At 47.0% G+C, this 16002-nt stretch overlaps 1 protein-coding gene across 1 annotated transcript in view; it reads left to right on the top strand.

Moving 5' to 3' along the window:
• LOC145347968 (nucleus accumbens-associated protein 1-like) overlaps positions 1-16002 on the top strand; it is a 36666-nt gene that overhangs the window by 4294 nt on the left and 16370 nt on the right. Inside the window, exons 2-3 of the mRNA XM_080195994.1 lie at positions 10830-11627; positions 14360-14533. Of these exons, the coding sequence (XP_080052120.1) occupies positions 10853-11627; positions 14360-14533 (949 nt within the window). The 5' untranslated portion in view covers positions 10830-10852. The remainder of the gene's footprint in view (positions 1-10829; positions 11628-14359; positions 14534-16002) is intronic.

The raw sequence follows: 16002 nt of genomic DNA, 5'->3' as shown, positions 1-16002 counted from the left end.
TTCCTATTCCTTGTGTGTTCTTATGCACTCTTGCTTAGGCTTACTGGTGGGGCATTTGAAGGGGAGGAGGTGAGGGGAATGTCACATTTTGTGCTTATGGCTCACTATCTGGAAATGCTCGCTAATTTGTTACCTCTGTTTCAGAACTTTCTCACTGTGTCTGCAGTGCCCTCCCTGCCTCCCTCACCTATGAGATTTCAAAAGGTGTGACTGCAGAAGAATAGCTCAACCTTCTTTCTCCTTCTGCTACCCTTTTGCAATGGCTCAGAAGGTCAGGGTTAGGTCAGGTCCCACCAGAAACTTAAGCACAACCTTCAGGCTGAGACTCCCGCTGAGGGAGTGTTGCACTGTCAGAGGTGCTGTCTTTCAAATGAGCCAAACTGATGTCTGTCCTCTCAGCGTGTAAAAGATCCCATGGCACTATTAGAAGAAGAGCAGGCGAATTCTTCAAGTGTACTGGTCAATCAACATCACTAAAATATCTTTTTATCTGGGCATTATCGCTTTGCATTTTGTCTGACCTTCCTGTGGACAGAGCGACTGCCACATTTCCTTCATTACTTCACTCGTACTTTGTTGGTTGTGAAGGACTCTGGGATACAATATAAATGCAAGTCTCTTTGACAATGATCTTGCTTTTTAAGTTCAGCCACAAATCCCTGACCTTCGCTCTTGGTTGCACATTGAATATTATTAACTTGTGCCTATTGTAATCCCAGTGTTGATGAATATGCGTATGTTCATTTAACCCTGAATAAACTGCAAATGCTTGTCTCTCTGTCCAAAACCTGATCCTTGATATGAACATAGATCTGCAGTCTCTGTTAATATTATTGCAAAATTAAACATTCTAACACAACCCTATCCTGTCCTTTGTTGGGTCCACCCCATGTTCATAAACCTGCTTCAGTGTATGCACTCTTGACTGACAGTATCTTTGTTTCCGAACTGTCCTCCAATGGATCAAAGATGGTTTTGTGCCATTCTATTTTCAGAGGTAGTTTTTTGTGTTTTTTTTGTCTTGTAACTCCTCTTCTTGGTGTCGACTTGTAATCTTGATGATTCCTTCTCCATTCTGGACTCATCAACTCATCCGACCTGAATGGACCTCACATATCACCTCAATGACTGGAACTGCCCCCAAGAAGTTCAATCCTCTGTCCCATGCCAAGCACTTTGTTTTAAACTCAGCCCTTTGTACAAAGTTCAGGTTTTCCCAAATCTATTTGAGGACGCTGATTATCTTGTCTCCTTGCACATGGAACTCAATGTGAGATTGAAAAATGAACTGTTTCTCTCTCTGTCTCTCCCTTTCTTGCTTACTAAGGACATCATATTTCCACAACATATTTCCATTAGTGTTGGCACTGGTTTATCTTTCTTTCAATCCTCAACTCCAACTTACTGACCTCCTCACTTTTCCTTCTACCTATATCCTCACTGTGTTGAAATCAGGACTGGTCACACAGTCTGCTTTTTATAACGTGTCATTTTGTTAACCAGTGAAACTCTGCCTCACTCCATCTCCTTTTTGACAGTCTCCAGAAACTCAACTCGGGCAACCAGATCAGTTCCTTAGTCAGAGGCTGAATGGGAATTTAATCTGGACATGGACTGCTTCAGTATCTGAGGAGTTGCGAACGGTGCTGGACATTGTGCAGTCATCAACAAACATCCCCACTTCTGACTTTATAGTGGAGGGAAGGTCACTAATGAAGCAGCCTTAACAAAGGGTCAGCTGAACTCAAAACATCAGCTCTTTGCTTTCCTCACAGATACTGCCAGACCTGCTGAGATTTTCCAGCATTTTCTCCTTTGGTTTCAGATTCCGCAGTAGTTTGCTTTTATCCAGCTGAAGATGGTTGTGCCTAGAACATTCCCCTGAAGACCCGCTGCAGTGATGTTCTGGGACCGAAATGATTGATCTCCAACCAGCACAACCATCTTCCTTTGTGCCAGGTGTGACTCCAGCCAGCAGAGAGTTTTTCCCGTGATTCTCATTGACTGCTGTATTGCGAGGGCTCCGTGATGCCACACTTGGTCAAATGCTGCCTTGATGTCAAGAGCAGTCATTCTCACCTCACCTCTGGAGTTCAGCTCTTTTGTCTATGTTTAAACCAAGGCTGTAATGAGGTCAAGAGCTGAGTGACCCTGGCAGAACACAAACTGAGTGTCAGTGAGCAGGTTATTGCTCAATAAGAGCTATTTGATAGAACTGTTAATGACCCCTTCCATCACTTTGCTGATGATCGAGAATAGACTGATGGGACGGTGATTGGCTGGATTGAATTTGCCCTGCTTTTTGTGTACAGGACATACCTGGTCAATTTATGAACGCACAAACAAAGAAGTAGGCCATTAAGCCTCGTGAGCCTGCTCTGCCATTTAGTAAGATCTTGGCTGATCTGATAGTAACCTCAAATCTGCATTCCACCCTACCACCACTACCGCTGCCACACACGCATGCACACCACCACCACCACCCCCCGCCGCCAACTTAACTGGAAGCTATCCGCTCTGCCATAAAAATATTCAAAGAGTCTGCTTTCCACCAGCTGTTCAGGAAGACTTCTGATTCTCTGAGAGAAAATATGTTACCTCATCTCTATTTTAAATAGCTGACCCTTTATTTGTAAACAGCGACTCCTAGTTCTAAATTCTTCAACAAGATCAAACATCCTCCCCACATCCACCATATTGAGACCCCTCAGAATGTTGAACTGTCAGAAAATGCTGGAAAATTGGTGTAGGCCTGACAGCAGAGAGAACAGAGTAAATCATAAAATCCCTACAGTACAAAGGAAGCCATTTAGCCATCGAACCTATACCAACCACAATCCCATCCAGGCCCTATTCCCAAAACCCTCATTTACCCTGCTGGTCCCCCTGACACGAGGGTCAATTTAGTTTGGCCAATCAACCTAATCGTCTTTGAAGTGTGGGGGGAAACCAGAGCACCCAGAGAAAATCCACACAGACACAGGGAGAAAGTGCAAACTCCACACAGTGACCCGAGGCTGGAATTGAATTCGGGGCCTTACTTTGCATGTAACACTGTGCTGTACTCGTCTTGGAAGTGTTTATTTTCCTACTTGTTACCCTTAACAAACTCAAGATTCACAAAGTAAATATTGAACTAAATGGGAAGTGGAATTTGGATGGAACACCTGCTAGATCCTGAGGGGAAATGGTGAAAATTGTGTTGTTATTGTGAAATCAGCTCTTGGCCCAATTAGACTTCCTCCCCTGTTGTGCGAAAACTTTCAACATTGTCGCGTGAACCGAGGCTACAAAGTATCCCAAAGGATGTATTGCATTGCCAGGTTTCATACAGCTGCTGAAAGGTAGCAAAAGGGAAAATGCTGGAAAATCTCAGAGGGTCTGGCAACATCTGTAAGGAGAGAAAAGAGTTGACGTTTTGAGTCCAAATGACCCTTTGTCAAAGCTAAAAGGCATAGAAGATAGGTATTTATAATGCAGGGTGAGGGAATGAAAGATGAGTTATTGCCACAGAAACCAGGGGAAAAGACTAATAATGGCTGTCCACAGGGAGAATAAAAGGTGTGAATGGCCAAACGGCAGAGAAGCTAAATTGTGAGGATAAGCTGTGACGGATTGTGTGTGTGTGTGTGTGTTGGAAGTACAACTTGGAAAAGGGGAAGGAAAGGTAAGGGAAGGGGGATAAAGTCAGGGGAAAGAGTGAGGAGGGAAGAAAAATGAAGAAATACAATAAAGAAGTAAAAGGTAGAAAACAGTAAAAAAATTAATTAAAATAGAATGAAAACAAAGGGGTCAAGGTAGCGTAGAAGAGCAAATTATCTGAAGTTGCTGAATTTGATGCTGGGACCAGAAAGTTGTAAAGTGCCTAGCTGGAAGATGAGATGCTGTTCCTCCAGATGGTGTTGTTCTTCACTGGAACATTGCAGCAAGCCAAGGACAGACATGTGGACATGGGAGCAGGAGCGTGTGTTAAAATGGCAAGCAACCAGAAGGTCAGGGTTGTGATTGCTTTGCTGAGCACCTTCTGTCAGTGCGCAATCACCCAGTCTACGCTTGGTCTCTCCAATATAGAGGAGATGACATTGGGAACAGTGTATGCAATGCACCATATTGAAAGAGGTGCAAGCAAAATGCTGCTTAACCTGGAATGAATGTTTTGGACCTTGGATGATAAGCTTAGAAGATGTAAAGGGACAGGGGTTACACCTTCTGCGATTGCATGGGAAGGTGCCATGAGTGATGGGAGAGGTGTTGAATATAGTGGAGGAGTGAACTAGGTTGGCCTGGGGAGAATGGTCTCTGTGGAATGCTGACAGAGGGAGTGAAGGGAAGATGTGTTTGGTGGTGGCATAACGCTGGAGTTGGCTAAAATGGCTCCTGGGTAGCTGTCTCTGAGTTTGTAATGCAGAGGAGGTTACACACTGGAAAGGGGAATGATATTATAAAACAGTCTGTCCAATGTATGTTCTCCCCCGTGTCTGCATGGATTCCCTCCAGGTGCTCCTGTTTCTTCCCACAGTCCAAAGATGCGCAGGTTAGGTTGATTAGCAATGCTAAATTGTCCCTCAGTGTCAGGGGGATTAGTAGGGTAAATATGTGGGGTTACAGGGATAGGACCTGGGTGGCATTGTTGTTGGGGCAGGCTGACTGGGCCAAATGGCCTCCTTCAGCACTGTCGATTCTATGAAAATACAAGAGCTTGATTGTGACACAATTTATCACAGAACTTGCAAGAAGTATGCGGCCACACATAGAATTGCTACATTACATACTGCCCCTCACATGCAAAATCCTGCCACCCTCGGCCTGCCCCTAGTGCCCTCGGGGAGGGGGCACCCCTCCCCCTGCTCCCTCTGGGGTCACGCCCCCCCCATTCTCTTGGGGGGCACCACCCCTTCGCTCCCTCGGGGGGGGGGCCTCCGTGCGCATCCACTCTTGACCACTCACACTTCTGCCAATATCACATGCGCACATTCTCTTCCACACATATATACTTCTTGGCACAGAAAGAACACACGTTCTTACACCCACATAGGCATATGCACACACTTAAACTCTTGCACATGGTCATTACCTGACATTTGTGTGGCATGAAATAACATTTGCACTACAACAGCCAGGTTGTGCCCATCTCTAACAAGGGTAAATCTAATTGTTAGAATGGGGAAATACTGTCTGTGCTGGGGACTACAGAGGCAGGCAGGATTTAGAACCAGTTGGAGATGGAAGAATACAGTAGGAGGCAGGAAAAAGAGAGCAGTGCGAATGTCAAAGCCAATGCAAACGAAATGGTTTAATGGCCATTTTCTGTGATTCCAATTTGATCACCATAGTTAGAAGCACAACACTTGCGTACAACTATGGGTCAGATCTCCCAGCCCCAATACTGGGAATTTGGAGAGCCATTATTGTCCAGATGTTTCCGCTCTGCCCATGACGATTCCTGCAAGTGTTGGAGCTGGAAAATGCCACCCTATATCTTCTGTAAAGCAGTCATTGTATGAGTGGTGCTTGGACCTGTATTTTTTAAACACATTATTATTTGACTATTCTTTCTCCTTTGGGCAGCATGGTGGCACAGTGATTAGCCTTGCTGCCTCGCAGCACCAGGGACCTGAGTTCAATTCCCAGCCTTGCGTTTGTGTGGAGTCTGAATATTCTCCTGTGTCTCTGTTTATTTCCTCTGGATTCCTCCCACAGTCCAAAAGCAGTGCTGGTTAGGTGCATTAGCCATGCTAAATTCTCCCTCAGTGTACCCAAACAGGTGCCAGAGTTTGCGACTGGGGGTTTTCACAGTGACTTCATTGCGGTGTTCATGTAAGCCTACTTGCAACCAATAAATAAACTTTAAAACTCAACCAATAAATAAACTTTAAAACTAGGCAATGATCAATTTTTTTCTGAATCACAGGGCTTTACCACGATTACAATCATTTTTTGAACAGGGACAAGCAGGTGGTGGGGGTAAAGCCATCACAGGCAGTTTCCTCCCCAGATGGTCAACTTTCAAATGGGAAGGAACAACCCTTAATCCAAAAGAGAGAGTGGGAGGGCTGAAAGGGTGATTTCTCAAAAGGTTTTGAGCGGGAGATGGCTAGGTTCCTGATTCTGTTGGAGATGTGAAGTCGGTGGGGGAGAAATGGGGGTGTGGGGGGGGTGGTGGTGGTGGTGCGTGTACAGTATTAAACCAGCAAATGGGAATGATTCCCCTGGTTAAACCTCCACCCTCAGAAAACAGAAACAAATCTTTGAGGCAGATTTGGAGTTCATTGACAGTCTACATTTGTATAGTGCCTGTTAGTGTGGTAAAACATCCCAATGGGCTTCACAGGATGGTACCCAAACAGATAGCAACGCTGAAGGCAGCTAGTCAAAAGCTTGGTCAAAACGGAGCATCTTTAAAGGAAAACAGATTGAGAGGCAGAGAGGTTCAGTAAAGGAGTGCCAGGGCTTAGGGCCCAGACTTGACCACTAATAGCAGAGTGATTAAAAAGAATCAGGGTTGGAGAATTATTCAAAATTAGAGGAGTGTAGGTATCTCGGAGGCTGGAGGGGAGTGGATATACAGAGTAAAACTCCCTCCACACTGTCCCCGTCAAACACTCCCAGGACTGGTGCAGCACAGGGTTAGATACAGAGTAAACCTCCCTTTACACGGCCCCCATCAAACATTCTCATTCTAATCAGTAATCTCTAAACTGTCTGTGCTTTATATGCTCTGTCTGAGGCCAGAACTCTCCATTCACCTGACGAAGGGGCTAACCCCGAAAGCTTGTGAGTCTATTATCAAATAAATCAGTTGGACTAAAACCTGGTTTTGTCAGACTTTTTACTGTGTTTACACCAGTCCAACGCCGGCATACCCACATCATGCCCGTCAAACACTCCAAGGACAGGTACAGCACGGGGTTAGATGCAGAGTAATGTTTTTCTACACTGTACTGTACCGGTCCTGGGAGTGTTTGATAGGACAATAGAGAGGGAATTTTACTCTGTATCATGAAACAGTCCCAGGAAAGGTATAGCACGGGCTTAGATAGAAAGTAAAACTCCCTCTACAGCGTCCCCAGTAGTTTTCAAATACTCCCAGGGCAGGTACAGCATGGTGTGAGACGCAGAATTATACTCAACCATAGAGTAGGGATATGTCAACCTCATGGCCTGACATATCCCTACACTACTGCTATCATAAAGCCAAGGGATCAAACCTCGTTCATTGAAGAATGCAGGAGGACATGCCAGGAGCAACACCAGGCAAAGCTAAAAATGAGGTGTTAACCTGGTAAAGCTACAACACAGGACTGTGTGCCGAATAGCAGAAGCAACAAACGACAGACAAAACTAAACCATTCTTCAACCAATGGATCTGACCTAAGCTCTGCAGTCCGACCACATCCAGCTGTGAATGGTGGTGGATAATGAAACAACTGGCTGCAGGGGGAGTCTCCACAAATATCCCCATCCTCAATGATTGAGGAGCCCATCCGTGCAAACAATAAGCCTGAAGCATTCACAAAAATCTTCAGCCAGAAGTGGCGAGTGGATGATCCATCTTGGCCTTCTCCGGAAATCCCCAGCATCACAGTTCCAGTCTTCAGTCATTTCAATTCACTCCACGTGATATGAAGAAACAGCCGAAGACACTGGATACTGCAAAGACTATGGGCCCTGACAATATTCTGGCAATAGTACTGAAGACTTGTGCTCCAGAACTTGCTGCATCCCTAGCCAAGCTTTTCCAGTGCAGCTACAACACTGACATCTACCCAGGTATGTCCTGTACACAAATTGCAGGACAAATCCGATCCACCAATTACCACCCCATCAATCAACTCTCGGACATCAGTAAATCGATGGAAGGGGTCATCAACAGCGTTATCAAGTCGTATTTAAGAACAAAGAACTTACTCGGCAATAACCTGCTCAGTGATGCTCAATTTGCCAGGGGTACTCAACTCCTGACCTCATTACAGCCTTGGTTCAAACATGGACAAAAGAGCTGAATTCCAGAGGTGAGGTAAGAGTGACAGCCCTTGACATCAAGGCAGTGTGTAACTGAGTAAAGCATCATAGAGCCATCGCAAAACTGGAGTCAATGGGAATCAAGGGGGAACTCTCCGCTGGTTGGAGTCACACCAGCACAAAGGAAAATGTTTGTGGTGGTTGGAGCTTAATCATCTCAGCTCCAGGACATCTTTGCAGGAGTTCCTCAGGGTGGTGTCCTAGGCGCAGCCATCTTCAGTTGCTTTATCAATAACCTTCCCTCCATCATAAGGTCGGAAGTGGGAATGTTCACTGATGACTGCACAATGCTCAGCATTTGGGACTCCTCAGATACTGGAATATTCCATGTCTAAATGCAGCGAGACCCGGACAATATTCAGGCTTGGGCTGACAAATGACAGGTAATATCTATGCCATTCAATTGCCGGGCAATGGCCATTTCCAACAAGAGGGAATCTAACCACTGCTCCTTGACATTAAATTTCATTGCCGTAGCTGAATCCCCCACTATCAACAACCTGGGGCGGGGGGTACCATTGACCAGAGAATGAATTGGAGTAGCCATAGAAATACTGTGGCTACCAGAGCAGGTCAGAGATTGGGAATCCTGCGGTGAGTGATTCACCTCCTGACTCCCCAAAGTTTGTTCACCATCAACAAGACACAAGTCAGGAGTGTAATGGAATACTGTCCACTTGCCTGATAAGTGCAGCTCCAACAACACTCTAGACGCTCAACACCATGCAGGGCAAAGCAGCCCACTTGATTTGCACCCCATCCACAAATACTGAATCCGTCCATCACTGATGCACAATTTTAGCAGTGTGTACCATCTACAAGGTGCCCTGCAGGAACTCACCAAGGTTTCTTAGACAGCACCTTTCAAATCCATGACCACTACCACCTAGAAGGACAAGGGCAACAGATACCTGGAAACACCACCACCTGGAGATTCCCCCTCCAAACCACACACCATCCTGACTTGGAAATATATCATTACTCCTTCACTGTCGCTGGGTCAGAATTCTGGCACTTCCTCCTGTGGGTGTATCAATACCATATTGGACTGCAGCAGGTCAAGAAGACAGCTCAAAGGCAACTAGTGATGGGCAATAAATGCTGGCTTAGCCAGTGACACCGCATCCCAGAATGGCCTCAGAATGAGGAAATTGTGAATGTTTAAGATGTTGGACATGCCGGATATTCCATGCTGAAGGTAACGAATTCAGAGCATGATGAGGAGGAAGTTCTGTCCCTGTTCCTGGTGAAGATACAAAGCTGTGCTGCTCTGTTTAATGTTAATGCAGTCAGTATAACCGTGTCAGACTCTGTTCAGTACAGACAGAATGAATACTGTAGGACTACTTTACCTGATTGGTGTAGCATGTGGGAAAAGGCGTGATGGTTTTTCAGAGAAATAATTAGACATTCATTTACCGTCATCTCAGTTGAGGCCCTCATTTGTTGAGGCCCGCATTTGATCACCCTTCCCAACCCGTCAATGAGCTCCACAGGGAGATAACTTAGTGATTCCCCATGGATCTCATAGGGTTATCACAGCATTACATGACTTCCACATACGTAAACTTTGGTTGCACAGTTCAAACTGTTGCCAAGTCCAACCGGGTTCACCAGAGAATCATACGCCACAGAGGAAGTTTGTTCAGCCAATCTTGTCAATACTGGCTTTTTGGAAAAGCTAACCACTCTGTCCCAAGTCCTGCTCCTTCCTCAATAGTTATTGATTAAGATGGAACCTTTTTCATTTTACCTGCTTGTCACAATGTTTCCAGAGTGTGGGATTCATCCTGTGCTGGGTCATCCATCAGCCACCAGTAGAAACTCTGCTCACTCTCTCCCTCCAGTGGTGGAAAGCAGACTGTGCAGCTGCATGACAATTGGATATTTTCGCTGATGTGGGTATGCCAGCGTTGGACTGGGCTGGGCACAGTAAGAAATCTCACAACACTAGGTTGAAGTCCAGCAGGTTTATTTGATAGCAGGAGCTTTTGGAGCGCTGCTCCTTCATCAGGTGAGTCTGATAAAGGGGCAGCGCTTTGAAAGCTCTGGTTACCAAATAAACCAGTTGGACTTTAACTTAATGTGGTGTGACTTCTTATTAGACAGGAATCTGAGACCAACTCCTCCCCAGTAGTGACCAAAGATGCTTTTTCTGTGTCCTGACACCACAAATACTGCAGACTCAGGATACAAACTACAGTATTACATAGTGCTCTGCATTGAAATATCAGCTTCCCCTCACACTCTTATCCACTTTCACTTTGTTTGTGACACCAGCAGATGTCCCTCAAAAACTGGGAGTGAGTTACAGACTGGAATCTAATTGAGCAATTTGGATGGTTTACATACTGCCGTCTCCCAGTCATGAACCCGGGTTTAATTCTGGCCTCGGGTCACGGTCTGTGTGGAGTTTGCGCATTCTCCCTGTATCTACGTGGGTTTCCTCTGGCTGTCCTGTCGTGGGCTCGGTGAGGGGGTGGGGGGTGGGGGGGGGGGCAGCAGGGTGGGGCGGGGGGACGGTGGGGCGGGGGGGGGGGGTGGTGCAGGGTGCCGACCTGTTGTGGGCTCGGTGCAGGGGGGGGGTGTGCTGCCCTGTCGTGGGCTCAGTGTGTGGGGGGGTGCAGGGTGCCGTCCTGTTGTGGGGTGGCGGGGGGGGCTGCGGTGCACCACCCTGCCGTGGGCTTGGTGCAGGGGGGTGTGCCGCCCTGCTGTGGGCTCGGTGCTTGTTGAGTGGGGGGGGGGGGGGGGGGGTGCTGCGTTATCACGCGAGGATTAATATGGATTTCACTTTTGCTACTTTGTAGGTTTTGAAGTCGTCCTCCCGACAATGGCTCAAACACTGCAGCTGGAGATTCCCAACTTTGGGAATACGGTGCTGGAATGCCTGAATGAGCAGCGGTTGCAGGGTCTGTACTGCGACACCTCGATTGTGGTGAAGGGGCAGACGTTCAAGGCTCACCGAGCAGTGCTGGCTGCCAACAGCTCTTACTTCCGGGATCTCTTCGCTGGGACCTCGCGGGCAGCCTTTGAGCTGCCGGCAGCCGTGCAGCCGCAGAGCTTCCAGAACATTCTCAACTTCTGCTACACGGGGAGGCTGTGTATGAAGGCGGGTGAGCAGTTCATGCTGATGTACACGGCGGGTTTCCTGCAGATACAGCGCATCGTGGAGAGAGGCACCGAGCTCCTGTCGAAGGTCAGCTCCCCCCGGTGTGACTCTCAAGGGCTGAGCGCCGAAGACCCCAGCTGGGAGCCTCAGAGCCCAGCTGCGCCCCTCCCCCTCCCCCTCGCCTCCCGCGTCAAAGTAGAGCAGAGCGAGGCGGGCCTCGGCCGTGCCAGACGTGCCCCTGAGGGCCCAACCCTGGGCGGTGCCAAGTCAGCCCGCCTGGCCCTTGAGGGAGCCAGCGGGCAGGCTTGCCCGGTCAGCGTACCCCGCGATATTGCCAGTCCCGGAGCCAGCAGTGTGCACCCCAGTGACAGCCCCTTCTCCTGCCAGAACGAGGAGGAGGAGGAGGAGGCAGAGGAGGAGAGCCTGGAAGACATGACGGAAGAGCAGTACGTCCAGATGTGCAGCATGTACAACATCATGAGTGTCCCACATGTTGGTAAGTTGCAGGAATTCCTAGTCTCAGCTAAGTACAGTCCGTAGGCAGGAGTCTCCCATCTCACCCACGGTGGGCGAGAAAACGGGGTCAACTGAAAATGTTCAGACTTAGCTTGATCGGATTTTCTTACACAAGGCGATTGAGCGTGAGGGAGGAAGCTGGAGAAATGGAGTTAAGGTGCTGATCAGCCAAGATTTGGTTGTTTGGTGAGGGGCTGAATGGCCTCCTCCTGTCCCTGTGCATAATCAGAGTCTGAAAGTGATTACCTCATTGCCTTGCTGGTTTTAGAATGATCAGCCTGCGATTTCAGTGAGGATATGTATCTTATCTGGCTGTGGTCAGGGGGGTTTTTAATAAATGAATATCTTTTGAAACAGTGCCGTGCTCAGTGCCCTGAATCTCAGTTAAAGAGAGGGAGGGACAAGGCAAATGACCTTGGATTAAACTCCAACCAGCTTTTCTATCTCTGAATTGTAACACCAGAAGGAGTTTGGGCACAGTGAGTAAATCAGCAGCAAGACTATCAGCAGTGGAAAGATTTATTCAGTCAATTTAACAGATTATACTTCCCTCTTGCAGCTATGGACAACAGGGAGCAGGAGGAGCCAGACAGGGTTTGTTTTGTTAACTTCCTTTTCTGACAATTTAAATTCTTGTAATTCCCTTTGGACTTCTGTCCCCTGTTAGGACTTCTTATCGGATCCAGGGGACAGCATATTTGAATCTGTTTACTCTCTGCTGCGCAAGAATGCAGGAAATAGGACCAGGACTTGACCATTTGGCCCATCGAACTTGCTCCACCATTCAGTGCAATCATGGCTGACCTTGGCCTTCAACTCCATTTTCCTGCCCATTCCCCGTATCCCTGAATTCCCGAACAGACCAAAGATCTGTCATTCCCAGCCTGAAATATATTCAACGATGGAGCATCCACAACCCTCTGGGCTAGGGAATTCCAAAGATTCACAATGCTTTGAGTGAGGAAATTTCTCTTCATCTCAGTCCTAAATGACCTGCCCCTTATCCTGACACTGTGCCCCTATGTTTTAGATTCCCCGACCAGCAGAAACAGTCACGCCATGTCCACCCTATTAAACCCCTTCAGAATCTTGCATGTTTCAATGAGGTCACTTCACAGTGGCACAGTGGTTAGCACTGCCGTCTCACAGCGCCAGGGACCCACGTTCGATTCCCTGTCTCCACACTGTCTCTTTGGAGTTTGTACTTTCTGCCCATGTCTACGTGTGTTTCCTCCTGCAGTCCTAAAAATGTGCTGGTTAGGTGCATTGGCCGTGCTAAATTCTCCCTCAGTGTACCAAGCAGGTACCAGAGTGTGGTGACTGGGGGATTTTCACAGTAACTTCATTGGCGTGTTAATATAAGCCTACTTGTGATGCTAATAAGTAAACTTTAATTCTTTGAAACTCCAAAGAAGCTCATCCCAAATTGCTCAGTTTTGCATCAACCTCTTCATCCCACGAACCAGTCTAATGAGCCACCGAACATAGTTTTGTTCTTATTTCTTAAAGCGTGAAGAGTTAATTAATTTCACTCTATGCCAGTTCAGTATATGCCAGTTCAATTAATAGTAATTTAATATACACAAGTTCATTAAATACTAGTTCTAATCAGACTGGTATATTTTTGTGCAGTTAGAACAATTATGCAAGCCAAGGTTACAAATGTTCAATTTAATTCTAAACTATAGTGTTTACATTTTTACAGAAATGTGTTAAAGCAACCGAATTTGAATACATTGGTTGATTCTTTCACATAGTATGGTTGTGAGGCATGCTTTTCTCTCAGTGCTGTGTCACACATCCGCCCACCCACCCAAAACATCCTGTTTGAAAGTGCATGTTAATGGGATACTAACGTCAGCCTGTCATGCTTGACTAACCCAAAGGTTCTCCCTGAAGGCTGGTCACCAGCGTGCTGTTAATGCTGTGTGACTGCAAGATACGTCCCTTCGCTCCTACAGGAGGGTCTACTGGAGGTGAAAGAGAGAATGGGGTACTGTGGAGCATCACTGAAAGGTATAAGTACCATAAGTTCAGAAGCTTCAGCAAGGCAGAAGTAGCGCTGCCTGGGCCCTGGGGGTAGGTTGACTGGCTCAGTCCTTGGGGGGAGGTTGACTGGCTCAGTCCTTGGGGGGAGGTTGACTGGCTCAGTCCTTGGGGGGAGGTTGACTGGCTCAGTCCTTGGGGGGAGGTTGACTGGCTCAGGCATAGGGGAGGAAGCTGTGTCTGACTGGGCCTGGGGAGGCTGTGTTGGGTCCCAAAGATTCATGAATCTATATCCAGCTGGTTTGACTTCAGCTGAAAGTGAAAGTCCTGTGGAGGGATTGTAGCCACTGTTTCCTTGGTTGATGTATATATACACTGACTGATGAAGATTCTGTTGTAAACTCCCAGAGCTGTCTTTGCTTGTTGCCAGCCTGCGGTAATGAAGACACAGATTCAAGGAGAGAGGGAATTCACAACACAGGAGGTGTCCCTAGCAGCTTCCTGCTTGTTTTACCATGTGTGGTATTTGGATTTAATTGTATAGAAGGAACCGTTGATCCCACTGGTTTGCTCTCATCATCTTCTTTGAGGCACATTGGCTATTTTATTAATGAGGGAACCACTTGGTATACAGACTGGGCAGTTCTCAGTCCTGGCTCTAATCCATTTGCCTTTGGCTAGTTTGAGCTTTTTTTTAACCTTTTCTATGTTGTTTTGCCCTTTCAGCCACCCCAGAGAGGGTGGAAGCTCTGCCTGATCATGTGGATGGTCGGTCCAGGATGAGGATTCGACATGACCTGGCGGTCTTGCCCGCTGACCTGATTAACCAAATTGGTCATCGCTGTCATCCCAAGCTGTACGTGGAGGGTGACCCATCGGAGAAACTCGAGCTGGTGACAGGTGAGAGCGCAAACCAAAGTACTGTCCAGCAATCAGCACAGGCCCACAGTGTACACCGTGTCAAACCCTAATAACCCAGACAGGACCGGGTTAAACTATCCCAGTCATTTTGGTGCGGGTGGGGTTGAGTTTGAATGTGAGTTTTGAACTGCTTTGTTGAGCAGGAGGGGACTTTTTTTTTTTGCAGGGGTTAGGGTATCAAATGCCCAATGAGATTAATGTGTGATGATGCACATCATGAGACAGAAATGGGTTTGGGAGGGGAAGAAGTATCAGCCAGCTTTCCTACTCCTGATGCAAAGTGCTGGAGTCTGTGTGCATGTGGGAACGTCAAGTTGCACTTTGCAGTTACAGCAGCAAGTTGTGTTTATATGTTGTTACAATCGCCCTGGAGATCAATAACTTTTCAGCAAGGTGAATACTCCCAAACAAATGCATGGACATAACCAAAGGCAAGGTTTCACATTTTAAGCCTTTTACAGTAGCACACAACGTAAAGTCAACATAATTCAAATATTAACTCAGGCAAATCATACATTAGTTTAACAAATAGGTAAATTTCTTTAACTTGGGTAATATCAAAGGGAAAGTCCAAAAGCTTCTCCCAGCCCTCTGGCTGAGATCAATTAGCCCTCCATGTATGGGGTCAAGTTGTCCAATGTCCTTTGCCAATCACTCCACTCACACTTGGTAAGGGGCTGCTCGTCCCTTACCAAGGCTGATGCATCCCACGTGGGTGGGATCTGATACTTATGCTGTACCTGTAGAACGTCTGATTATCACCAGCAATGTACACCTCAATGAATCTTCCTCTCCCTCAGGTCACGACCATCCAGAATTCCAGAGATTCTGGTATCCGGCCGTCTTAAATGCTCGGGTGAAACTGTTCTTCCCGAGACTTTCACTTCTGCTGTCCATCACCGTCTACAGAACAGAGATGATTTGTTCCTTGGAGGGTTCGAATTCCATCCTTCCCTGCTTCTTATCAACAGTTGTTTCTCTGATCTGTGAGCTTCTGTGAGAGGTGTTTAAAAGCTGCAATTTTTAGGTGGATTGGCCATGCTAAATTGTCATTTAGTGTCAGGAGGACTAGCAGATTAAATGCGTGGGGTTATGGGGCTATGGGGATAGGGACTGGGTAATAATGGAGCAATGAAAATTGGGGATAGTGAAGAGTCAGTAATGGGGGAAAACAGAGTCTTTGGTGGTTGAAGGGTTGGTGGAGATTACCAAGATAGGGACAGGAGAGGTATCTTGAAATTTGGAAACGGGTGAGTGCTTTATAGTTCACATGTTGGGAGCCAGTGTCAGTCAGCAAGCGCAGGGGTGATGGGCGAATGGGACTTAATGCCATTTAAGACATGGGTAACAGAGTTTCATGTGACCTCGAGTTTACAGATTGTTGAAAGTACGAAAGCAGCCAGTGGTTCATTGGAATAGTCAGGGTCTAGAGGTTAGAAAAGTATGAG

Source organism: Carcharhinus amblyrhynchos, chromosome 9 (genome assembly GCF_965287045.1).
Source record: "Carcharhinus amblyrhynchos chromosome 9, sCarAmb.v2.hapA, whole genome shotgun sequence".
Classification (NCBI taxonomy): domain Eukaryota; kingdom Metazoa; phylum Chordata; class Chondrichthyes; order Carcharhiniformes; family Carcharhinidae; genus Carcharhinus; species Carcharhinus amblyrhynchos.
Note: the sequence above shows the minus strand (reverse complement) of the source record. Positions and strands in the feature narration are given on the sequence as shown.